Source organism: Chiloscyllium plagiosum, chromosome 26 (assembly GCF_004010195.1).
Source record: "Chiloscyllium plagiosum isolate BGI_BamShark_2017 chromosome 26, ASM401019v2, whole genome shotgun sequence".
Taxonomy (NCBI): domain Eukaryota; kingdom Metazoa; phylum Chordata; class Chondrichthyes; order Orectolobiformes; family Hemiscylliidae; genus Chiloscyllium; species Chiloscyllium plagiosum.
The window spans coordinates 41,942,159-41,967,380 of record NC_057735.1 but is presented as its reverse complement, the minus strand read 5'-3'; the positions used below and the strand labels follow the sequence as shown (position 1 = coordinate 41,967,380).

Here is a 25,222-nt window from a genome sequence, read left to right as displayed (position 1 = left end):
ATATGAGTTGTCAACTGCATCGATTGGCATTCTGTCTCTGAAGTGCTTTCTGCAATGTGGGCTCAGACTTCAGGTGCTGACCACTCAGGGTAGCATTTCTGAGGACAGTGTTAGCATACGCACAGGGACTGGCTGCTGCAGAATGATGGTGCCTTGATGCAAGGGAGAGGGAAACCACCCGAGAGTCCTCACTCAATGACTTAAACTATTTAAACCTGCAAGTTATTCAGGATTTAACCCAGAATTTTAGACTGAACAGTCAGTGTATGTATTCTCAATTTGCCAGAGTGAAGCAAGTAAGGTGAGTATGGAATGCTGTTCCTGTGCAGAAACAAACACATCCGACATAGTTAGACTCTTATTCACAGCTGGAAAGGAACAGTTGAAGTAAGGATGCAGATGTTAGTTGAAAGGCGAGCTATTACAGATATCCCTTAAACATCCCAAGATACTACCTAAGATCATTAATGTGTTGTCTCCTTTCCTTGGTGCATAAAATAATACAATTTATTTGATTATACGTTAATTTTGACTCTTAATCTCATTGCCTAATGATATGTAAAAATATGAACAAAACCTGGAGATTCTCATTTCACTATTCCTTTCTTCAACCATCAGGAAAGCGCAATGTTGATACTACCTCGAAAGATGGAGCTTCCACACTGGGACTACTTTTATCGCAATGCTGCAGATTAATCCAATTTAAGATATTCTCACTTTTACTGGCTTTTTAAAAATTGTTTATGGGATGTAGATGCTACTAACTGGGCCAGCATTGATTGCCTGTCCCTAATTTCCCTTGTAGCTATTGAGACGATTTCAAACAGCAGTGAGACCCTATACTTTTCAGTTTGTCTGGAATTACCAGTTAACCAGACTGGGTAAAGGCAATAGATTTCCCTCCCCAAAGGATCCTAGTGAAGCAAATCACTTCTTATAACAATCAATAATTTTTAATATTGAATTCAGATTTCACCATATGATTCGAACCCAATATTATTTTGGGACTCTGGCCTACTCATCCATCACAATACCATTACGTTAACACCTTCTCCTTACACCACAATGTTAGCCATGTGGGCAGTAGCAATGGTGGAACCACGAAAGATAATGCTACACCTTTACATGAACCTTCTGATTTTCAAAGTAGGGATGTAGAGTTGGATTGGTCTGGGTGTAGATATGTCTTTAGGTTCAATGGGTGTGCTGTTGATGAGTGAACTGATTTTATTGTGAGGTTAGCTCTTAATATTTGTGGCGAAAACTCATCAGTCCATGAGGAAGTTCATTAAACTCTAAGCATTCTTAGTCATTCTCTGTAGCTTTCAATGCCCCCCACCTCCCCCCCCCCCTCCCATCACCCCCAGTACATCCACAACATACACATCTTCTCAGACTGCTCCCCCTACACTCATTGATTGATTTGCTAGAAACATACCACATCTCTTTATTCATTTCATGGACAATTATGTGATAATATCCAGTGTAGTCCAAGCTTGACATTTTATTACTGCAGCAGATAGAGTGTTTAATGTGTAATGTTATGTTTTATATTCAGAAAAGCTTAATATTTCAGTTTGATTTGATGCCACTCAGTTTACAGAGGCTGTGACATATCCACATGGTTTATTATGTTCCATCTGAGTGTCAGTTTGGTGTAATAAATGATTAGTTGAGAATACTACGTGACTTACTTCTACCAAGAATATGGCAAAAAACATTTTCTGCCCGCCTGCATTGTCGTTTGTTGCAACTGAAATCAAAACAAAAATAAAATGTTTTTGATGAAATCCATTTTGATTTAAATTATTACAGTTCCACAAGCTCATCTGAAGAGATACAAATTGATTTCTCCCAGCCAGGAGAAAATTCAAATGCATTTTTAACACTGCTAGCATGAGAATGTGGCATGGTTACTGGGTGACGTCTCATAATTGTGAATTGAAAAGCTATTCCAGCTGTCAGAAATGATAAATCTGCCGTGTTGTTTTAAATCTAGTCCCATTGTGAAAGCTCCATCTATAGAGGTACCATTACAATCTCGCTGCCTTGGTGGTTAAAGCAAGTGACAGAGAATTTTCACCATGCATCATTAGGCAGTGAGTTTAAGAACCAGCGGTGATGTGTAATTAAATAAATTGTGCTATTTTACGCACCAAGAAAAGGAGAGAAACACAAATGGCAAAAATAGGGTAGCAACAAATATTCCTTATCCAACAAAGTTTCTTGTCACTCCTGAAAATGGCAGGTAACAATTGTGTACAACATGAAGGTTGCACTGGACTCATTAGGGTCCCGAGCTTTGGAGAACTGACATGTGGGATTCATGATTATTTGAACCAATACTTTATTTGAATGTTGTGCACTTTTCTGTTTGTTAGCCAGGTTTTTGTTATTAAATGCTGTGGTCATTGTTGAAGAGGTTGGTGACTAGCAACAAACATCTTGTGTCTTGTGGTTTGAACCTGTGCATACGAACGTCAAGAAATGTTTGCTGAGTGTTCTGCTCCAACAATATGTTGGTCAGCTGGGTCTCCTTTCATACACAATTGATTCCTAATGTCCTCTCACCGGGTTCTTTGAAGAGCACATCTCAGTCAGCAGGTTAGCTGTCTGTCCATTCATGTTTGTTAGTAGGATATGACTATGTGCAAAATGACTGCCATACTTGCTCCAACATCCTTTCCTGCGCTTCAACATATTTACTTGTCTGCGACATCCTCTCAGATGTTTTGATGTGGTATGGTGCCATATAAATCATCACTTTCAATAAATACCACTTTTTTTCAGCTTTGATGAAGAATCATTGCACTCAAAATGTTAACTCTGTTACTTTTCACTGATGCTGCTAGACCTGCTGAGTTTTGCCAGCAACTTCTATACTTGTTCCATTTTGTTCAGTGTTTTTGATGACTTATTCAGGAAGTTAAAGAGAGAAAGAGAAGCTAATATCCACTAAAGGATATTAACCGCTAAAGGTTACAATTCTTAGCCATTAAGTGATCTTTCTGCAATTGCAATTTGTAAAAGATTTGTAAACATTTGTTTTCACGTAACTGATGGAAAAATATTCAATGCGACAAAGAGTAGACAAGTTAACCAAGTGGGCAGAAACATAGTAGATGGAATATAATGCGGGGAAAGGTGAAGTTATGCACTTTGGCGGGAAGAATAGTGGAGCCTGTATATTATCTAAATAGAGAAAGGTTACAAACACTGCAAAACTGAGGGAATTTAAGATTCCTTATCCATGAAACACGAAAAGCTAGAATCCAAATTCAGTATGAATTAGGGAATTGTATTTCAAAGGAAATGGAGTATAAAAGTAGGGCGGTTTCATTAAACTATGTCAGACCACAGTTGGAATACTATGAACAGTTTTGAGCTCGTTATCAAAGGAAAGATATACTGACATTGCAGGCAGTCCAGAGATACTAAGTGTAGAATGTGTCTTATGCGGAGAGTTTGTACTTGAAGGAAGAGAGGCAATTGAAATATACAAGATTCTTAGGGGATTTGACAAATACAAATTTTCTGTAAAAAGGTATTGTGACAGATAACCAGACGCTTGATCAGTTTTGTAGGTTTGAAGGAACATCTTTATAGAAGATGAAAAATTGAGAGGCAGAGAGCCGTAGGAGGGGAATTCCAGAACTTAGAGCTGAGGTAGCTAAAAGTGCATCCATCAATGGTGGAGAGATTAATATTTATGTTACTCAAAACTGGAGAAGAACAATGATTGCAAAAAGGTTATACAATTGAGAAAGGTTCCAGAATAGGGCAGGGTGACATCATGGAAGGAATGGAAAACAAGAATGGACACCTTATGTTTGAATTGGTGTCCAACGAAGATCCAATGTTGTTCAGTGAACTGAGTGTTCAGAGGTTAATGATCCCTTAGCTGCATGACATGCAGTAAGATCGAACAATTATGGGGATGTTCCAGTGCAATATACTGTTCCAAACATTCAGTTTCTAGACTGAGAGTTCAAAATCAGCAAAATATTCAAAAAGTATCCATGAATGCCACTAACTTTTGACATCCACCTCGGGTTATTGATAGTGCTTTCCTCTCTGAGTGAGACGTTTGTGGGTTCAAGTCCAACTGCAGGGACCGAAGCAGGTTGACACTCCAGTACAATGCTGAGGGAATACTGTTCTGTTAGAGATACTCACTTTTAGGTAGATGTTAAACTCTCATACAAGGAACCTCTCAGGTGAATATAAAAGACCCCATGACATTATTTTAAAAAAGAATAGGAAAGCTTTCTACAATTTCCTGGTCAAAATTTATCCTTCAACCAACATCAAGAAAACATGATCTCCCTGTTACGATGCTGCAATTTGTTGGTTCTTGGTCTGTGCACATCTGGCTGCTACTTCTCCTACAAGATAGTAATTGCACTTCAAAATTAACATAAAATATTTTGGTTCATGAAAGATGCGGTGTTGATGTGTTTACCATCCTTCCTGTTATACTCCTGGTAGCCAACTAGTGAAAGAAGAAACCAGAGCCAGACTTTTGTGGTATAACTTTATTTACAGACTGAAACATTACATGCATGTATCTCCTGACTTGATTCTATAAGTGTCTCAAGTAACCATTCAATCAATGCCCTCTACCATAACGTATGCACTTAACCTCAATTAATATCTTCCTAGCTGACATATCCCAACCACTGAGTTCAGATATGAAGTTAATTTTCTTTTGATTATTTATTCTAGGCACAGTTCCTTTAAGAGACACTTGCCAAGGCAGATGCATGTATCGAGCGTTGACTTCAGCACAGACTCCTTGCCGCATAAAGAACAAGCTACAAGCATCGGCCGGATCAAACCGGAGCTCTACAAACAGAAATCTGTGGATTCAGAAGACCCAAAGAAAGAAGGTGGGAAAACCTGCGGGAAAATCAACTTCATGCTAAAATACGACTATGAGAACGAAATGCTGGTTGTTACAATCCTCAAGGCTTTTGACCTGCCTGCGAAAGATTTTTGTGGCAGCTCAGACCCCTATGTAAAAATCTACCTTCTCCCTGATCGGAAAAGGAAGCTCCAGACCAGAGTGCACAGAAAGACACTCAATCCTACTTTCGATGAGAGCTTCCAGTTCCCTGTGTCCTATGATGAACTCGCCAACAGGAAGCTACACTTAAGTGTATATGACTTTGACAGGTTTTCTAGACATGACATGATTGGGGAGGTGATTTTAGAGAACCTGTTTGAGATCTCAGACCTCTCCCGGGATACCTCCATCTGGAAGGATATTCAATACGCCACAACTGTGAGTATTTGAGTCTCTTTATCTCAATTTCTGCATCCATTTGCTCCGAATTGAATGAGTTGCTGATACACTTGTCACCCTATTAACAAGTTATGAACTATTGCAGGATCTGTGCATATGAATGAGACTAGTACTTGAGACAGTGTCTGCAGTTTTAGAGATGTGGCCATTTAGATGCAATATTGGGGTAAAATGTAACAGGAGATTGCAAACTGGCAGGCTACTTTATAATCTTGATTGCTTTCTCCCCCTAACCCGTTGAAAACATCCTACCATTTTGAACTGAATTTGAATCCAAGTCTTAGTGGTACAAAAGCATGATCTAATTCACTTTTTCACTCTATTATCAGAATGACTCTTACAAAAGCTAAGGACAAAGAGTCTCAACATGTTGAATCTACTTCTGCATTTTGCCAAAAGTTGCTGTTCATCCTCTTGTTAACATTTTATTCAATGATATGCAATTGAGGTTTCAAGAAAAAAATGGCCACTAAATGTTAGAGGAATAACCTTAAAGTAATTTTGGTGACGCAAACTTGCTTCAACATTGTAACTGAATTAGCTTACACCCCATCTACTGAGTTATATTTTGTCTTACACATGTTAAAAAGGTCTAGTTGTAAACAGGACATTAAATTAGCTGAAAATATCAATTATTCCAAATGTGAGTCTCTCCAATATCACAAACTCATGTTTGATTGTTAACATACACTGTAACATACATGTAAATGTTGCTGCTGACATTGATTGGGAGGCATTGGTTCACATAACCCTCCAAGTCTGCTAACACATGTGCAGTCTCTCATACCATAGCTTTTACTATAGTTATAGGATGGTCTTCTTACTGTAATTTTCTCTTGGCATCTTAACATTTTAGCGTTTTGATTAAAGAGACCAATTGCTCATACAAAGGCATAATATAGGAACAGAAGTAGACCATTTGTTCCCACAAGCCTGCTCCACTATTCAGTAAGCAGTTAGTAAACTTATGTTGAATTTTGCCTGAAAGTATCTGAAGCATTGTAAACTGCAAGGCAATGGACGCGTCAGTGAGATTAGGATGTTCAGCTGGCACAACCTTGATCAGCTGCATGTCCTCTTTCTATTCTATAACCTTTCTTGTCAAGGAGCCCTGTTACAAATGTCAATACAGGCTTTCTAAAGGAGCTGTAATCCATTTAAAAGTTCTGCCATTTAAATATTTGAACAAGAATGTCGAGTCTTACAAAGAATGCTTTCCTTTCTATATTGTTGATAAAAGAGTTTCCATTACTGGATTATTGTTGCATTACTAGTTTTACAACCATCCATTATGACAGTTGGGTGCCTGTCACTTCCAATTTGATTGACAGCTCAAGTGGTTATCTTTGACATGGCAACTAAATTCCAATGATTGCTGGTAAATGGGATTGCACACTTGAATTAAATGTATGTTTTTTTACAAGGTTTTATGCAATTGTAAGAATAAAGTAGCGTTTTTATGGATGAGTGAACTATGCAATAGACAGTTAAAGCTTTATTTAAGAGAACCTTATTTTATCCCTGTATTTTATGGCTAGTCAACATTTCATGGCTATTGGGTAACATGACCTGCTAGTTGTAAATGTGAAATGTAAGTGGTGGATGTGGGCATGGGGTGGCTTGAGTTAGTAATAAGTGGCATAAGGTTTAGCAAGGGCCGTGAAGTTTGGTAGTGGGGCATCTTCCTCACTACAGGAGAAAGTGAGGTCTGCAGATGCTGGAGATCAGAGCTGAAAATGTGTTGCTGGAAAAGCGCAGCAGGTCAGGCAGCATCCAGGGGACAGGAGAATCGACGTTTTGGGCATACGCCCATTCCTGAAGAAGGGCTTATGCCCGAAACGTCGATTCTCCTGTTCCCTGGATGCTGCCTGACCTGCTGCGCTTTTCCAGCAACACATTTTCAGCATCTTCCTCACTACCTGTAGTATTGCCTCCCAAACCTCTAATGTAGCCCACATAATTGCCCCCATTCTATCCCAGCATCTGAACTGAAAAGCCAGCAGTCATTTTTAAAAGTTGGAATCAAGGGTTTGCATCTGACTGATGAACAAAATCCCTGACTTCAATGCACTATCACCTGTCCTTTCTTTGTGCTCTGATAATGCCTTCTCTTGACACTGGCGTAAGGTTAAGTGATACAATTTACAATCCCTCCAATAGAATCTTTACAGAGCAAAATGCTCGGAGTTCCCGAGTAGGTAAACTTATGTCAAAATACAAATGGTTGAAATGACCAGATGATGGAAACTCAGAACTAGAAAAACAACTCTCTGCGAATAACATTTGGACTGTGGAGTAAGTAATAAAATAAACATTTGCATTGTACTGGGAGTGCGACAATTGGAACTTTTTTTCCACTTTTTAATTCATTTAACTCATTAATTCTGAATTGTATGAATAGTGACATTTCCCTGTTTCCAAAAAAAAAATGTTGGTAACCTCTAATTTTGTGTGGTTCAGTCTGAAATGTTGTCTGATAAGGCTACATCAAACATTCCATTTAACCACAAGTTGCATACTTCAGGTGTTTAATGTTTGGTTATGGTTTTGTTACGATGGTGGTTGGAGTGGTGTGCTGTTTCCTTTTCTCATCCCACTCCTCCACTAATCACAACATTTCTTTATAATTTAATCAGGTTTGTGATGTGGTAAACTAGACAGACCTCAGACTGTGACAGACTCCACATGAAGAACAAGTCAGCCAGGTTTCTTTCATCAATGACTAAACAAATGGCTGATTACTTTTTTAAAAAAACAAACAAACACAGATTGTTTACAGATTAGATTGTAAAATACACTAGTTGGAGGAGAAACAAAAAAAATCTTCACAGGCTGTTAAGATTAGATTACCTACAGTGTGGAAACAGACCCTTCAGCCCAACGAGTCCACACCAACCCTCCAAAGAGTAACCCACCCAGACCCATTTCCCTCTGAGTAATGCACCTAGCACTACAGACAATTTAGCATGGCCAATTCACCTGACCTGCACATCTTTGTGACTGTGGGAGGAAACCCACGCAGCCACAGGGAGAATGCACAAACTCCACACAGACAGTCACCTGAGGCTGGAATCAAACCTGGGACCCTAGTGCTGTGAGGCAGCAGTGCTAACCACTGAGCCACCGTGCCACCCCTCTAAACTACTTTGGTTAAGCCACAGTTAAATGCACTTTAAATGGTGAAAATAGCCCAAATGGTGTACGGATTCCAAGCTATCGTGCTGCCGCTGGCGGCTTTGGATCTCTTCCTGGAATGGTTCTAGAATGTTGGATTCCCTTTGCTGGTGAGATAGATTCCAACAGATCCTCTCTAGGAATCCTCCACAAGTGGTAAAGAAGAAAACTGGGGAATTTTTAACTCACACATTATACTGAGAAGAGTCATAAAGGAAGAGGTAGGGAGTAATGAACTGCTAATCTTCACATTCCCTCTCTAACAATTCGCAAATATAATTGTCATATTATATTCACTTTCTGTACCATGTGACCTCTCTTTGACAGATCTCCAGAATGTATTAATCTCATTGAGCTTCCCTCCTCATTGCAAATACAGCTTTTTATGCTGCTGCTGTATCTGGTGCCTTTTTCTTAGTAAAGCAACGTTTGATTAAAAGTTCAAGCTATATGTATTTAGGCCCACATAATCTTTCAAAAAATACTTGAATATGTCTTTGCATAATAGTATTAAAATAGCAAATTTGACCAATTCCAACTGGTATTGGTTTCACAATTCAGAAATGGTTATAAATCAGTACCAGGCAATATCAAACTAGCTTGCAGATTGTCCAATTACAGGGCAGTACATCTCAACTGCATACAGGAGGAACACTGTCTATACATGTCTTTTTGAAAGAATTTAGAAATAACACCTTTTGAATGTTGACACTGTCGAGACAAGATGTCATTATAACAAAGAACAATGGAATAGTGCAGGACCTGAATAGGTATTTTGCATCAGTCTTCACAGTGGGAGACACTAGTAGTATAACAGAATTTCAAGAGAGTCAGGGGAAAAGGTGAGTAGGAGGAAGTTGCTGGGGAAACTGATAAATCACCCAGACCAGATGGACTACCCTGGAGTTCTGAAGGAGATAGCTTAGGAGATTGTGGGGGCAATAGTCCTTTCAAGGATTGAAATGACCTTTCAAGAATTACTGGAGTCAGAGAAGGACCCAGAGGAATGGAAAATAACTAGTTTAACAATCCTGTTTAAGAAGGGAGTGAGGCAGAAGTCAGGAAATTATAGGCTGGTTTAGGTCATTGGTAAGGTTTCCGAGCCCATTTTAGTGGTGATATTGTGGAGTATTTGGAGGTGCGTGGTAAAGCAAGGTTGAGTTAGCACAGCTTCATCAACGGGGCATCTTGCCTGACAAATCTGTTAGAATTCTTTGAGAAGATAATGACCAAGTCAGACAAAAGAGAGCCAGTGCAAATGATCTATTTGGATTTCCAGATGGCCATTGACAAGGTGCCTCACAGGAGACTACTAAATAAGAGAAGAGCCCACGGTATTGAGGACAAGATACTGGCATGGTAATGGATTTGAGACAAAAAAACTGCAGATGCTGGAATCCAAAATAGACAGACTGGAAGAACACAGCAAGCCAGACAGCATCAGAAGGTGGAGAAGTTGATGTTTTGGGTCTAATCTTCTTCAGTCCTGAAGAAGTGTTAAACCTGAAACATCGACTTCTCCATCTCCTGGTAGATAAAGGATTGGCTGACTGGCAGAAGGCAGAGAATGGGGATAAAGGGCTCTTTTTCTGGATGACAACTGTCGACTAGTAGAGTTCTAAAGGTTTTTGTGGACCACAAATCTTCATTAATAAATTAACAATCTGGATAAAGGAAATGAGGGTATTGCTCTAAGTTTGCAGATGATACAAAGACAGGTGGAGGGACAGGTAGTGTTGAGGAAGTGGGGAGGGTGTAGAAGGGCTTGGACTGACTAGGAGAGTGGGCAAAGAAGTGCCAGATGGAATACAATGTGGGAAAGTTTGAGGTTATGCACTTTAGTAGGAAGAATAGAGGCATTGACTATTTTCTATGGGGGGAAAGACTTCAGTAATGTGAAGCACAAAGGGACTAAGGAGTCCTAGTTCAGAATTCTCTTAACATTAGCATGCAGGTTCAGTTGGCAGTAAGGAAGACAAATGCAATGTTAGCATTCATTTGGAGAGGGGTAGAATACAGGAACAGAGATATACTGCTGAGACTGCACATGACCACCTTTAGAATATTGTGAGCAGTTTTGGGCCCGGTTTCTAAGGAAGGATGTGTTGGCATTGGAGATGGTCCAGAGGAGGTTCACAAGAATGACCCTAAGAATGAAGAATTTGTCATATATGTCATATTTGGGTCTGTAGTCGATGGAGTTTAGAAGGATGAGGTGGGATCTGATTACAGAATACTGGATAGAGTGGATGTGGAGACAATGTTTCCACCGTAGAAAAGACGAAGGTCCAAGGGCAGAGCCTCCGAGTGAAGGGACGACCTTTAGAACTGAGATGAGGAGGAATTTCTTCAGTCAGTGGTTGGCAAATTTGTGGAACTCATTGCTGCAGAAGACTGTGAGGCTAAGTTTTGAACGTATTTAAGACAGAGATAGATAAGGTCTTGATTAGTAAGCAGATCAAGAGTTGGGGGACAAGACAGGAAGAGGGAATTGAGAAGCCTATTGAATGGTGGAGCAAACGCAATGGGCTGAATGGCCTAATTCTGCTGCTTTACCTTGTGGTCTTCGAATGAGCAGGCAACAGTCAGCAAAGTGAATCCCAACCTGCCTATGCCATGGATGAAACTGGGAAGAATGTCAGCAAACTGCAAATGCTCAAGTTAAGCCAGCAATAATATACAGAAGATTGGAGATTACATGCCATATATGGCAAGTTGTTTATAGTCCAAGTGGCATATTGCCATCACAACAGAAGGCAAATATATCGACAGTTAAAACAAATGTGCAAATGGGAAACAGATTGTTCAAACCCCTCCCTACAATCCTGTAGCAGCATGGCTGTTAATACCAATGTATGGAAGAACAATCTATTACAGGCAGGAGGCACTTTGAAATTGGAGAGAGCATCTTACCTGAATGCACTGTGTTTGGAATGGTATGAATGAATTGGTATATGGATCTTGATACATGGGAATTAACAAAGTAGCAGGCATGTTTCAGCCAGACGAATGTAACACATATCTTGTCTGTGCCTTACTTTCTTGTTAGAAGCAGCACTGAAGTGTGATGGTTATAGGAGAAGATCCTTCTGCCCTTTCAGCATCATTGAGCTTAACTTATTGGCAATGCAGCAGTATGTAATATTGTAGATGCACAATCACATTACAAATCAATCTGTTGGCCAACTGAGGACAGATGTTCCATTGGAGGTTCTGTGCATAAATGTCTCAAAATCCTGAATGGTTCATTATTAGCAACTTGTGCAACCTGAATAATAGGGTAATTGTAGTATAAAGCAAATAAATGTGATAATGAGATTATGATGTCTAACAGTGACACCCTCGGTCATGTGCAAGATGAAGTAGCCTGTACTAGAGAGAGCTGAGAGAACAGTATAGTATACAATAGTGGGAATACAACAGTTTGGAAAACCTACTGAAGGCAGTCAGGCGAAGCCATTTCAGGCCACAAACCTCCAAAAGACACAAGTATAACCATCTCTCCAATCTACAGAATGAAACCTCAAGCCACAAGCTTCGGGGTAACACATATCAGTAATGACGAAAGGTTCTCCAGTATGTAGACCAGCACTAAGTGATGGGTTATGGCTCAGTGAACAACACAGTTAACTCTGCATCAGAAGGTTGTATATCCAAGTCCTATCTTAGGGTTTGAACTCAAAGCTCAACATTGATATCGTAGTGCAATACTGAGCAAGTAGTACATTATTAATGTAGTCATTTTCAGATGAAATGTGAATGGAAGGCATGGACTCATGTAGGTACAAATGATTTGATGACATTATTTCAAAGAACGCATGGCTAGCCAATATTTATGCCTCAATTGATATCGCAGGAGCTGAGTATCTGGTCGTTATTACATTGATGTTTGTGGGAGCTTGCTGTCAGCAAATTGGGTGCCACATTTTTCGTGTTACATTAGTGACTACATTTCAGAAATACTTCAGCTGGGATTTTCTGAAGTCAGAAAATAGCATTTTCTCTCTGCTTCAGAACTCTGAGGTTCTGAAATAAAGCTATATCAGCCTTGAAACATTAACTCTGTTTCTTTCCCCATAAAAGCTGGCTAGATCTGCTGAGTTTCTCTAATATTCTCAGCGTTTGTTTCAAATTTCCAGAATCTGTAGTATTTTGCTTTCATTCTCATGCCAGGAACTTCTTGGATGTGGAGCTGATATCTTGGGTTTCTTTGGAACTGATCCTCCAGTTTCAGGATGAGCGGAAGCAGAGAATGACCTTGCTTCTTCAGATTAGATAGAAATATTTCAGAACTGCCAGCATTGATTATACTACAGCAACCACAGTATTAAGAAATGTTCCTCATGCAGGAACAAATCATTGTTGTGTAAAAGCACAGTGGCCCCAGAAACATCCTGTCTGCATCAATGACTCTGAAGTTGGGAGTGATGATCACCAACGTTTTATCCTGGAACCTTCATGTTGACACGACAGTCAAGAAAGCACAACAATGCCTGCACTTTCTCAGGAGGCTCAGGAAATTCAGCATGTCTATCAAGACGTATACATTTCTATAGATTCTTCCTGGAAAGGTTTTGTAGAGGAATAAGGCGGTGTTATTTTCTGGGTCTGTAGATTGTGAAGGAGCAAAAATGGCCTTTAGGGGAGTGATATGTACTTCTTGTCAGATGTGGGAGTTTAAAGAGAGTTTAAGGGTTATGTGGATTATATCTGCCAGAAATGCTGTTGGATGCGAATCTTATCAGATCGAATGGATCGGTTGGAGAGACAGATAGAAGCAATGAGGAATTTGCAACAGCAACAGTATGTGATGGATGGCAGTTATAGGAATGGGGGAAAGTCTCAGATGCAGCCACATAGATGGGTTAACTCCAGGAAAGGTAGGAGAGGTAGGCACCTAGTGCAGGTGTGTTCTGTGGCTATACCCATTTCAAACAGGTATGCTGTTTTGGAAAATGTAGGGGGTGATGGATTCTCAGCGGAACGTAGAATGGACAGCCAAGTTTCTGGTATTGAGACTGGCTCTAATGCAACGAGGGGTACATCAGATTCCAAGAGATCAATTGTGTTAGGGGTACAGACAGACGTTTCTGTGGCCAGCAGCGAAAAATCAGAATGGTTGCTTCCCTGGTGCCAGGATCAAGGATGTCTCAGAGAGGGTGCAGAATATTCTCACGGGGGAGAGGGGCCAGCAAGAGGTCATTGTCTACATTGGAGCCAACAACATTGGAAGGGAAAAGGTTGAGATTCTAAAGGAAGATTACAGAGAGTTAGGCAGGAATTTAAAAAGGAGGTCCTGGAGAGTAGTAATATCTGGATTACTCCCGGTGCTACGAGCTAATGAGGGTAGGAATAGGACGATAGAGCAGATGAATGCATGGCTGAAGAGCTGGTGTATGGGAGAAGGATTCACATTTTTGGATCATTGGAATCTCTTTTGGGGTAGAAGTGACCTGTGCAAGAAGGACAGATTGCGCCTAAATTAGAAGGGGACTAATATATTGGCAGGGAAATTTGCTAGAGCTGCTCAGGAGAATTTAAGCTAGTAAGGTGGAGGGGGGTGGGACCCAGGGAGATAGTGAGGAAAGAGATCAATCTGAGACTGGTACAGTTGAGAACAGATGCGAGTCAAACAGTCAGGGCAGGCAGGGACAGGATCGGACTAATAAATCAAACTGCATTTATTTCAAAGCAAGGCGCCTAATGGGGAAGGCAGATGAACTCAGGGCATGGTTGGGAACATGGGACTGGGATATCATAGCAATTACAGAAACATGGCTCAGGGATGGGCAGGACTGGCAGCTTAATGTTCCAGGATACAAATGCTATAGAAAGGATAGAAAGGGAGGCAAGAGAGGAGGGGGAGTGGCATTTTTGATAAGGGATAGCATTACAGCTGTACTGAGGGAGGATATTCCTGGAAATACATCCAGGGAAGTTATTTGGGTGGAACTGAGAAATAAGAAAGGGATGATCACCTTATTGGGATTGTATTATAGACCAAGGAGCAGGAGAATCGGCGTTTCGGGCATGAGCCCTTCTTCAGGAATCCTGAAGAAGGGTTCATGCCCGAAACATCAATTCTCCTGCTCCTTGGATGCTGCCTGACCTGCGCTTTTCCAGCAACACATTTTCAGCTCTGATCTCCAGCATCTGTAGTCCTCACTTTCTCCTTGTATTATAGACCCCCTAATAGTCAGAGGGAAATTGAGAAACAAACTTGTAAGGAGATCTCAGCTATCTGTAACAATAATAGGGTGGTTATGGTAGGAAATTTTAAACTTTCCAAACATAAACTGGCACTGCCATAGTGTTAAGGGTTTAGGTGGAGAGGAATTTGTTAAGTGTGCAAGAAAATATTCTGATTCAGTATGTGGATATACCTACAAGGGAACGTGCAAAACTTCACCTACTCTTGGGAAATAAGGCAGGGTAGGTGACTGAGGTGTCAGTGGGGGAGCATTTTGGGGCCAGCAACCATAATTCCATTAGATTTAAAATAGTGATGGAAAAGGATAGACCAGATCTAAAAGTTGAAGTTCTAAATTGGAGTTAGGCTAATTTTGACTGTATTAGGCAAGAACTTTCAAAAGCTGATTGGGGGCAGATGTTCACAGGTAAAGGGATGGCTGGAAAATGGGAAGCCTTAAGAAATGAGATAACAAGAATCCAGAGAAAGTATATTCCTGTCAGGGTGAAAGGAAAGGCTGATAGGTATGGGGAATGCTGGATGACTAAAGAAATTGAGAGTTTGGTTAAGAAAAAGAAGGAAGCATATGCAAAACGGGGACATGAGATAGCGTCCACAAATAGAGTTAAGGAGAATCCAAAGGGTTTTTACAAATACATTAAGGACAAAAGGGTAACTAGGAAGAGTATAGGGCCCCTCAAAGATCAGCAAGGTGGCCTGTGTGTGGAGCCGCAGAAAATGGCGAGATACGAAATGAGTATTTTGCATCAGTATTTACTGTGGAAAAGGATATGGAAAATATAGACTGTAGGGAAATAGATGGTGACATTTTTTAAAATGTCCATATTACAGAGGAGAAAGTGCTGGATGTCTTCAAATGCATAACGGTTGATAAGTCCCCAGGACCTGACCAGGTGTATCCGAGAACTCTGTGGGAAGCAAAAGAAGTGATTGCCGGGCCTCTTGCTGAGATATTTGTATCATCGATGGTCACAGGTGATGTGCCAGAAGAATGGGGGTTGGCTAACGTGGTGCCACTGTTTAAGAAGGGCAGTGAGGACAAGCCAGGGAACTATAAACCAGTGAGCCTGATGTCGGTGGTGGGTAAGTTGTTGGAGGGAATCCTGAGGGACAGGGTGTACATGTATTTGGAAAGGCAAGGACTGATTAGGGATAGTCAACATGGCTTTGTGTGTGGGAAATCATGTCTCACAGACCTGATTGAGTTTTTTGAAGAAATAACAAAGAGGATTGATGAGGGCAGAGCGGTAGATGTGATCTATATGGACTTCAGTAAGGCGTTCGACAAGGTTCCCCATGGGAGACTGATTATCCAGGTTAGATCTCACGGAATACAGGGAGAAGTAGCCATTTGGATACAGGACTGAGTTGAAGGTAGAAGACAGAGAGTGGTGGTGGAGGGTTGGTTTTCAGACTGGAGGCTTCTGACCAGTGGAGTGCCACAAGGAACGGTGCTGGGTCCTCTGCTTTTTGTCATTTTCATAAATGATTTGGATGTGAGCATAAGCGGTACAGTTAGTAAGTTTGCCGATGACACCAAAATTGGAGGTGTAGTGGACAGCAAAGAGGGTTACCTAAGATTACAACAGGATCTTGACCAGATGGGCCAATAGGCTGAGAAGTGGCAGATGGAGTTTAATTCAGATAAATGCGAGGTGCTTGCATTTTGGAAAAGCAAATCTTAGCAGGGCTTATACACTTAATGGTAAGGTCCTAGGGAGTGTTGCTGAACAAAGAGACCTTGGAGTGCAGTTTCATAACTCCTTGAAAGTAGAGTTGCAGATGGATAGGATAGTGAAGAAGGAGTTTGGTATGTTTTCTTTTATTGATCAGAATATTGAGTACAGGAGTTGTGAAGTCATGTTGCGGCTGTACAGGACATTGGTTAGGCCATTGTTGGAATATTGTGTGCAATTCTGGTCTCCTTCCTATTGGAAAGATGTTGTAAAACTTTAAAGGGTTCAGAAAAGATTTACAAGGATGTTGCCAGGGTTGGAGGATTTGAGCAATAGGGAGAGGCTGAACAGGCTGGAGCTGTTTTCCCTGGACCGTCGGAGGCTGAGGGGTGACCTTATAGAGGTTTACAAAATTATGAGGGGCATGGATAGGGTAAATAGACAAAGTCTTTTCCCTGGGGTCAGGGAGTCCAGAACTAGAGGCATAGATTTAGTGTGAGAGGGGAAAGATATAAAAGAGACCTAAGGGGCAACGTTCTCATACAAAGGGTGGTACGGGTATGGAATGAGCTGCCAGAGGATGTGGTGGAGGCTGGTACAATTGCAACATTTAAAAGGCATCTGGATGGTTATATGAATAGGAAGAGTTTGGCGGGGTATGAGCCGGGTACTGGCAGGTGGGATTAGATTGGGTTGGGATATCTGATCGACATGGACAGGTTGGACCGAAGGGTCTGTTTCCATGCTGTACGTCTCTGTGACTCTATCATTCTAAAGCATGCTATCTGGATGCATCACAACATGGTATGGCAACTGCTCTTCTCAAGACCAGAAGAAACTACAGAGAGTCATAAATACAGACCAGTCCATCATACAAACAGACCTCCCACCCAGTGAATTCATCAACATTTCTCACTGTCTCAGCAAAGCAACCAACATAATCAAAGATCTCTCCTGCCCCAGTTACACTCTCTTCCGCCCTTTTCAGTTGGGCAGAAGATATAAAAGTTTGAAAACACGTACAATCAGATTCAAGAACAGCTTCTTCTCCGCTGTTACCAGGCTTTTGAATGGACCTCAAATGTTAATGTTGATCTCTCTCTGCACCTTCTTGGCAGCTGTAACACTGTACCCCGTACTCTGTTTTATTACCTTAATGCATTTGTATAATACAATCTGCCTGTTAAACAGATGAAGCAACACTTTTTACTGCACCTTGGTACATGTGACAGGAATAAATCAAATCAAATAAAAACAGTCAATCAACCTTTGACCCACACTCCTCCTCCTATTTCTTCTGATCTAAGAGAGCATTGCATTATAAGAAATACTCTGTCTTTTCAATCGACTACTAATCTGAAAGCTACTCAGGATGTGGGCTGCCCTTTTGTTCATCCTTAGTTGCTGTCTTTTGTTTTAGTTTAATTTAAAAGAGATTGCCTAATTTAAAAGTTGAGACTGGAGTTGATGAAGATCAGACAGATTCATTTCACCAAGGCAACGAATGAAGAGCTGAATGTTTAAGACAACCAGTTTTCGTGGTCTGCTGCAGGTTGGATTCAGAGCTGAAAAATGTGTTGCTGGAAAAGCGCAGCAGGTCAGACAGCATCCAAGGAGCAGGAGAATCGACGTTTCGGGCATAAGCCCTTCTTCAGGAAATCCTGCTCCTTGGATGCTGCCTGACCTGCTGCGCTTTTCCAGCAACACATTTTTCAGCTCTGATCTCCAGCATCTGCAGTCCTCACTTTCTCCTTGCTGGTTGGATTCATCCAGTTTCCACAACTTGTACATGTTGAGTTCTGAGTTGTTCATTCAGTGCTCTAACCAGCACACAACGAGACCACTCACAGCTTATGTTCACGATTACTTTCCTGAATGAAGGAAGGCTCTATGACAATATTCGAAGCAGAGTAGTCAGCATCTGCAGTCCTCACTTTCTCCTTGCAGGTTGGATTCATCCAGTTTCCACAACTTGTACATGTTGAGTTCTGAGTTGTTCATTCAGTGCTATAACCAGCACACAACGAGACCACTCACAGCTTATGTTCACGATTACTTTCCTGAATGAAGGAAGGCTCTATGACAATATTCGAAGCAGAGTAGTCATGATTTGGAGATCCAGTGTTGGACTGGGGTGGACAAAGTTAAAAATCACACAACACCAGGTTATAGTCCAACAAGGTTTAATTGGAAGCACTAGCTTTTGGAGTGCTGCTCCTTCATCACCTGATTTTTTAATGAAGCAGAGTAAGCAGCCTCCTAGTATCTGAAGCAATAGTTCACTTGCAATCAACACCACCAGAAGCAAATTAACCAATCTTTCCATTTTGTTACTGGTTGTTGGCTGGTGGTCTTTGTGGGAATTGATAGTTGTTTCTATTGAAGCTCAGTTTAAAACAAACGGATTGTACAATCAGAGAACTAGGGTTATAATATGAAATGTAGCCCCCTTGAGACAGATGTCAAAAAGCACAAATTCTCTACAGAATGTGCATTGCTGCACAGCACATTGAAGAATAGGCCCATCCATTTTGCTCCAGGTTGACATGCCCAATCCCAACACTTTGGAAAGTTGAACACTTTGGGAGTCAGACATAAAATTCTCTCAGCCAGGCACAGGGAAAGGTTTGATTGGCTCTGGTGCTTCTTCTGTTTCTAGGCCCCAACCCACCCCTGTCCTCAAAACTCTCCTCCTTAATCATGCAGGTTATTTATCTCTCTTTAAAGATTTACCAATTTATTCATCACAATCATAGAAAGTCTCAGTAAAATGGTAATGCCCATTTGGCCATAAAGCCCTATTGGCTTCTCCTTGCAAATATTGTCCAATCCCATGCAGCAAGAATATTCAGAGCAGCAACAATATTAGTTTGTGTGTGGCCTGGAGGTGATCCCAGTATAGCTATTAAACATACAGAGATTGCAGATTTTATCCAAACTGCATCGTACAATATAGTTAATGTGACAAAAAAAAGTGCTATTAACATTTGACAAAACCATATAAACTGATTTTGCCAATTTGCCTTATGGACATTTGATGTACATTGCACCAATCACAGTGACAGTAAATTCATAAGAAATGTGCAGCAGAGGTAGGAAACTCAAAATAACAAAAATGTTGGAAAATACTTAACAGGTCAAACAGCATCAATGAAGAGAAACAAAGTTAAATCAAGGGCAGGCTCTGATACCAGAGTAGGCCCTGCTTGGCATGGTCAGTTGGAATGCTCTCTGTATAAGGGATCTAGAGCTGAACGATGGACTGCGCACCACTTATCTTGAGTTCTTCTGTCCTATTGTGAGCATCTTTCCGCCTGGATTGAGAGAGAGGCAGGTATTAAGGTAGGTGAAAGTGGATGGAACAGTTATTTCTTTTAGTTCAGGCGGGGAGATGTCCCAAGTGAGTGAGTGGTCTGTGCAGGGTTAGTGGTGTTGGGGTCTCAGTGGATGAGAATGAATGAGGAAGAAAGTTGCAGGTAATAGTGAGTGTGATGGAGCTGAGTCCTGATGGGAAGTGGGTACAGTGCTAGGGATAGAATGAGCACAAGATAGAGTCATAGAGACATCCAACATGGAAACAGACCCTTCGGTCCAACTCGTCCATGTCGACCAGATATCCTAGTCCCATTTGCCAGCACTTGGACAATATCCCTCTAAACCCTTCCTATTCATATACCCATCCTTTTAAATGCTGTAATGGTACCAGCCTCCACCATTTCCTCTGGCAGCTCATTCCATACACGTACGACCCTCTGCATGAAAACGTTGCCCCTTAGGTCTCTTTTATATCTTTCCTCTCTCACCCTAAACTCTCTAGTTCCGAACTTTCAATGAGCTATGAACCTGCACTCCCAGGTCTCTTTGTTCAGCAACACTCCCCAGGACTTTACCATTAAGTGTATAAGTCCTGCCCTGATTTTCTTTTCTATGGGAAAGGAGATGGTGGCACTTACACTGGCAGAGTGAAGACGGCATTGACCCTCTTCCTGCAGTGCTGGGCATTCCTCCAGATTGTGAAGACTCATTAAACCTGGTTGCAAACCTCAGTCAGGCTGGCATGATCTGGCATCGGGACCTCCACTGCTGATTCTGAGGAGGATGTTCCACATTGGCATCATCCCATATCAGCGTATCTCCAGGACTCTACCAGCAAAATGATGTGCCAATTTCTCCCAGCCTGCCATATCTGGGACAAATGTCATGCACCATGGAATCTAGCTCCAGAGGGACATTTTGTCTGAATGCACAACAGGTTTGAAAGATGGTGCAGTTGTAAGTGGGGCTGGCGATTTCCCTATAACTGCTGAGTGGTGAGATGGGGCCAGGAGTGGAATTGTTGTTGGGAGTGTCGTAGGTGATTATTGAAGTGAACTTGGTATACTCTGGCCCAGAGAGTTCGCTTGGCCTCACATGACAATCCCTCCAAAAAACTTGACGTTATTTAGACTTAGCCAAAAGTAAATGTCAGATTCAACCCATTATCTATCCATGTCATAGAAACCTTTCCCACAGCCCCCTCAGAAAACCAGCACTTGTTCCCCACTCCACCACCAATGCTCTTAGCCTCTTCCTCCCAGTAAGACCAGATGATAAACACTGTGGGGCTGGGGGGGTGGGGGTGGGCCCAAGTTCCAGGATTGGCTAATAAAAGCATAGAAACAGCATCTAACAATTTTATTGGGCTTTGGTTCTTTACAAGTAAAACCTCTTCTGAAAGAGAATGCTATTTAATGATTAAAAACACCACAGTCTGAAGGATCAACCAAACTTTTTTCCAGCACTATCCTGCACCCCCTGTCCTCTTTCTGTCTTCATACCTATCCTTCCTCAGCTTTCGTTCAACTTCTCTTCTCTCTCTCCCCTTCTATAACAAATACCAAGCTCGTTCTTCAGTAACATAGAACAGAACCCCAGCAAAATATTACACTTTCAGGTATTGATGAATTATCTGAACAACTGGGGTGCTCTGATTTCAGAAGTCTTTGGAGGATTGTAACAAAGTCATCACTGACCTCCGTGAACCATGAAAAGGTGGTTTGAGCTACCTTCTTGAATCGCTGCAGTCCATTTGCTGCAGGTACACCCACACACCATTAGCAGAGGAGGTCCAGGATTTTGACCCAACAAAACTTGAATGGGTGACAATATATTCCCAAGTCAGAATGATGTGTGGATGGGAGGGGACCTTGCATGTGTTCTTATGTATCTGTGGCCTTTGTTCTTCTAAATGGAAATGGTCATGAGCTTGGAAGGGACTTCCAGAAAAAGCTTGGTGAATTTCTGCTGTGCATCCTGTAGCAGGTACACACCGCTGTTACTGGCCATTGGTGGTGGCAGTGAGAAACCAACTGACCATCGGAGTTCTTGGGTCAACCTCTCTCTAGCCTCCATCCAGTTATCAACAGACACATGTAACCCACAGAGAGCAGTAGAAGTCCATCTGCAGTTCACAATGAACCTGTGATATTATTAACCGCCAACCTTTCCTTTAAACCCAAAGGAAAAAGTGTAATATTGGAGTTGGTTGAATTAAAAGCGTCTTTCTCATTGAGTCTCTTACAATTTCAAGCATGAGGAGCTAAAATTACAAGTTGGTTGGTACCTTACAATTCCAAGCTTGTGTCTGGAGAGCTATTCCATGACTTGTATCAGATAGAGTCGATGATGAAGGCTCCAGATTTAATGATGTGGAGCTGATGACATTAAAGCTAACTCTTGAAAATAATGAATAAACGTGAAAACAGCTAGTGAAATGGAAAACAGACTGGTCAGTATTGGAGAAAAGATGAAACATTCTCTCATGATTGATCAGAAAAATAAAAATCAACAGGAGTGCTCTTTAACTCATCATCACTTTAATGATCCACAGGTTGAAATTAATAAAGGCAATTAATTTGCAAAGTATTAAAGGGATTGCATTGATCACTGAACATTTGCCAGTAGCTCTTGTTGCTTGGGTCCATGTTGACAACTGTAATACTGGAAGTTAGCAAGTGGCAGGAATTTTCTCATCAAAATAAGCTCGAATTCAAATAATGGGAAGATTTTGTGGTTTATGGCACAAAGCCATTTATGAAGGCAAACTTGACAAGTAAGTACAAGTTACAATCTCCAAGTCCTCCACTTTCTGCTGTTTCCTTACATTGAGAAGATCCCATTAACCATCAACTTGAATTTGCCCTTACCTGTCTTTTCAGTGATTGGTTCAAAATGGCCCTGCAAACGCATAGCATTCATACTCTCAGAAAGCCATGTGGTGAAAGAGAAAACCAAATTCGATCCTAATTTTTTAAAGAGAGTTTATTTGCCGAGATTTACAATGCAAACATTCACCTCCTAGTCCATAAACAACAATTTTGTGTAATCCTGTTTATAAGGTTTATAATTGTTGGTTCATGTGTATAAATAAACATAATGAATATCAAACTAACAAATTACCTTATTGACTGCTTTGATATTACAGTATGTTATGGATAAATTCACCTACGGGACAAATTTCTGGAATTAGTGAGATCAGGAGCTTTCCAGACTATCTAAGTCTGTGGAGTTGATCATCGCTCCTTGGAATAAATGCTACAAATTTGATGTTCGAAATTCAGCATCCTTGAAACCAAGACCATTTCAGATTTAAGATTTTCCTGGATTTTGAATGAGTTGTTTAAATCACAGTCTCTCACAGTGGGGTAGCTATAATAAGAAATGACTCTGTCGAAGAATATAATCAGTTTCATCAGCTCTGAACTTCTTAAACATGATCCTTATGTGCAACCATAAACAAATAGTAACATCTCTGATCTTAGCTTTGATACAAGTTTGACAAAAATGAATATTTGTAAGTTAAAATGGATAATTGAAACAAGGAATGAAAGAGACCAAATGGGACTGATACAACTCATAATGCACACCATCATATCACATATAAAGGATGACTGCTGAATGCTGGTAATTGAGTTGCATGCTATTTGATGAAATCACATACAAACTGACAGTGTAACTTATATAAAAATTGGACATGTCTGAGTCATGCTAATTGAGAGAAGAAATGTCTAATTTCTGGATGCTGAGACTATACTCGATGGAGTTTAGAAGGATGGACAGAGAATCTGTTTTAAACCTTCGAACACTGAATGGCCTGGACAGAGTGGATGTTGGGAAGATGTTTCCATCGCTAGGAGAGACAAGGACCCGAGGGTAGAGCCTGAGAGTACAGGGAAGACCCTTTAGAATAGAGATAAGGATAAACTTCTTTGGGCAGGGAATGGTGAATCTGTGGAATTGAATGCTATAGAAGACTGGGGAAGCCAGGTCATTGAGTATATTTAAAACAGAGATAGATAAATTCTTGATTGCCAACGGGGTCAAAGGTTATGGGGAGAAAGCAGGAGAATGGCATTGAAAAATCTATCAGCCATGATTGAATGGTGGAGCAGACTCAATGGGCAAAATAGCCCAGTTTCTGCTCCTATGTCGTATGATTTTATGGTCTAATTCAGGTTGCATCAATAATGATTGATTTTTTTTACAATTTTGCCAATTGAATGTCTGTGAATAGATTGATACTATTTGATTCCCCACCCCTTCTTCAGTAGGTTATTCTGAGCAGCAAAGACATTTCCCACATGAAATAGATTGAATTGAATTGAATTTATTGTCACGTGTACCGAGGCACAGTGAAAAGCTTTGTTGTGTGCCACTGTCAGGATGTGTGCTATGACCAAGTGGGAAGGAACAAACTGGTTCCTGTCTGTTCAACCTCCTTAGTTGATCACAATGTGCGTTTAAATCCTTTCCAGCGTCAAGTCATGAATCTTTCCAAATAAGAACGCAGGTAACTATTTTTGCTGTGAGCCAATCAGTAAGATTTCCTTGAGTCAAATAAGGAACAATTAATTACATACTAAACCCAAGAAAAATATGAAAAGCACCATTTCAAGCAAACAGCCTTCATGCAGAAACTCAGGGGAAGAAACACCAGGTTTATGCAGCTTATCGTCATAAATTAATCCTTGAAGCCCTGGTACCTTTTTGGGGAACCTATGTATGTCTCATTTGAGGTCAATGCATGTCTCCTGAGGTTTGGTGATCAAAATTGTCCCAAATGATCTGACCACAGCACAGTAGCTCAGTAGTTCGCGCTGCTGCCTCACAGTATTGGTTTGATTCCATTCTCAGGCACCTATCTGTGTGGAGTTTGACATTCTCCCTGTGTCTGTGTGGGTTGCCTCTGGGTGCTTCAGTTTTCTGTGACAGTCTATATATGAGCAGTTACGTGAATTTCCCGCAGTGTCCAGGGATATGCAGGCAAGGTGGGTTAGCCATGGAAAATGCAGGGTTACAGGAATAGGTCGGGGTGTGGGTATGGGTGAGATGTTCTTCAGAGGGTTGGTGTGCACTCAATAGGTTGAATGGCCTGCTTCCAAGCTGCAGGGATTCTCTGAAAAAGACTCTGTGCAACTGAAGCATAATTTCTTCAATTTTGACTATTAAGCTTCTTGAATTGAAATCCAGTCTTTCATTAGCCCTTTTGCTTCGATCAGTGCACTCTCCAGCACACGAGAGCTACTTATTTGCTCTCTTCAGCTGGGATGCTGAGATGGTAATAAATATAAACTTGAATTCGTTCATGGATCTAGTTTTAATGATAAAACGAACCCACTTAGAATTAGGTCACAATCAATGCTGAAGCAATATACATTGGAAACTCTAGGCTAGGATATTTAAGAGTGTACTGAATAACGTTTCTTCACGTTGCAACAGTATGACCAGAATCATATCTTGAGTGGACAGAAATGTGAGATCCCTCTTTTGTGAGGCAACCACAGATCCTTGACCTTGGTACTACAATATTGAACAGAG

General features: G+C 41.0%; 1 protein-coding gene across 1 annotated transcript in view; it reads left to right on the top strand.

Annotated features, from left to right (window-relative positions):
- Window positions 1-25,222, top strand: part of LOC122563291 (synaptotagmin-6-like) — a 294,684-nt gene that overhangs the window by 166,075 nt on the left and 103,387 nt on the right. Inside the window, exon 3 of the mRNA XM_043716993.1 lies at window positions 4,726-5,284. Coding sequence (XP_043572928.1) covers window positions 4,726-5,284 — 559 coding nt within the window. The remainder of the gene's footprint in view (window positions 1-4,725; window positions 5,285-25,222) is intronic.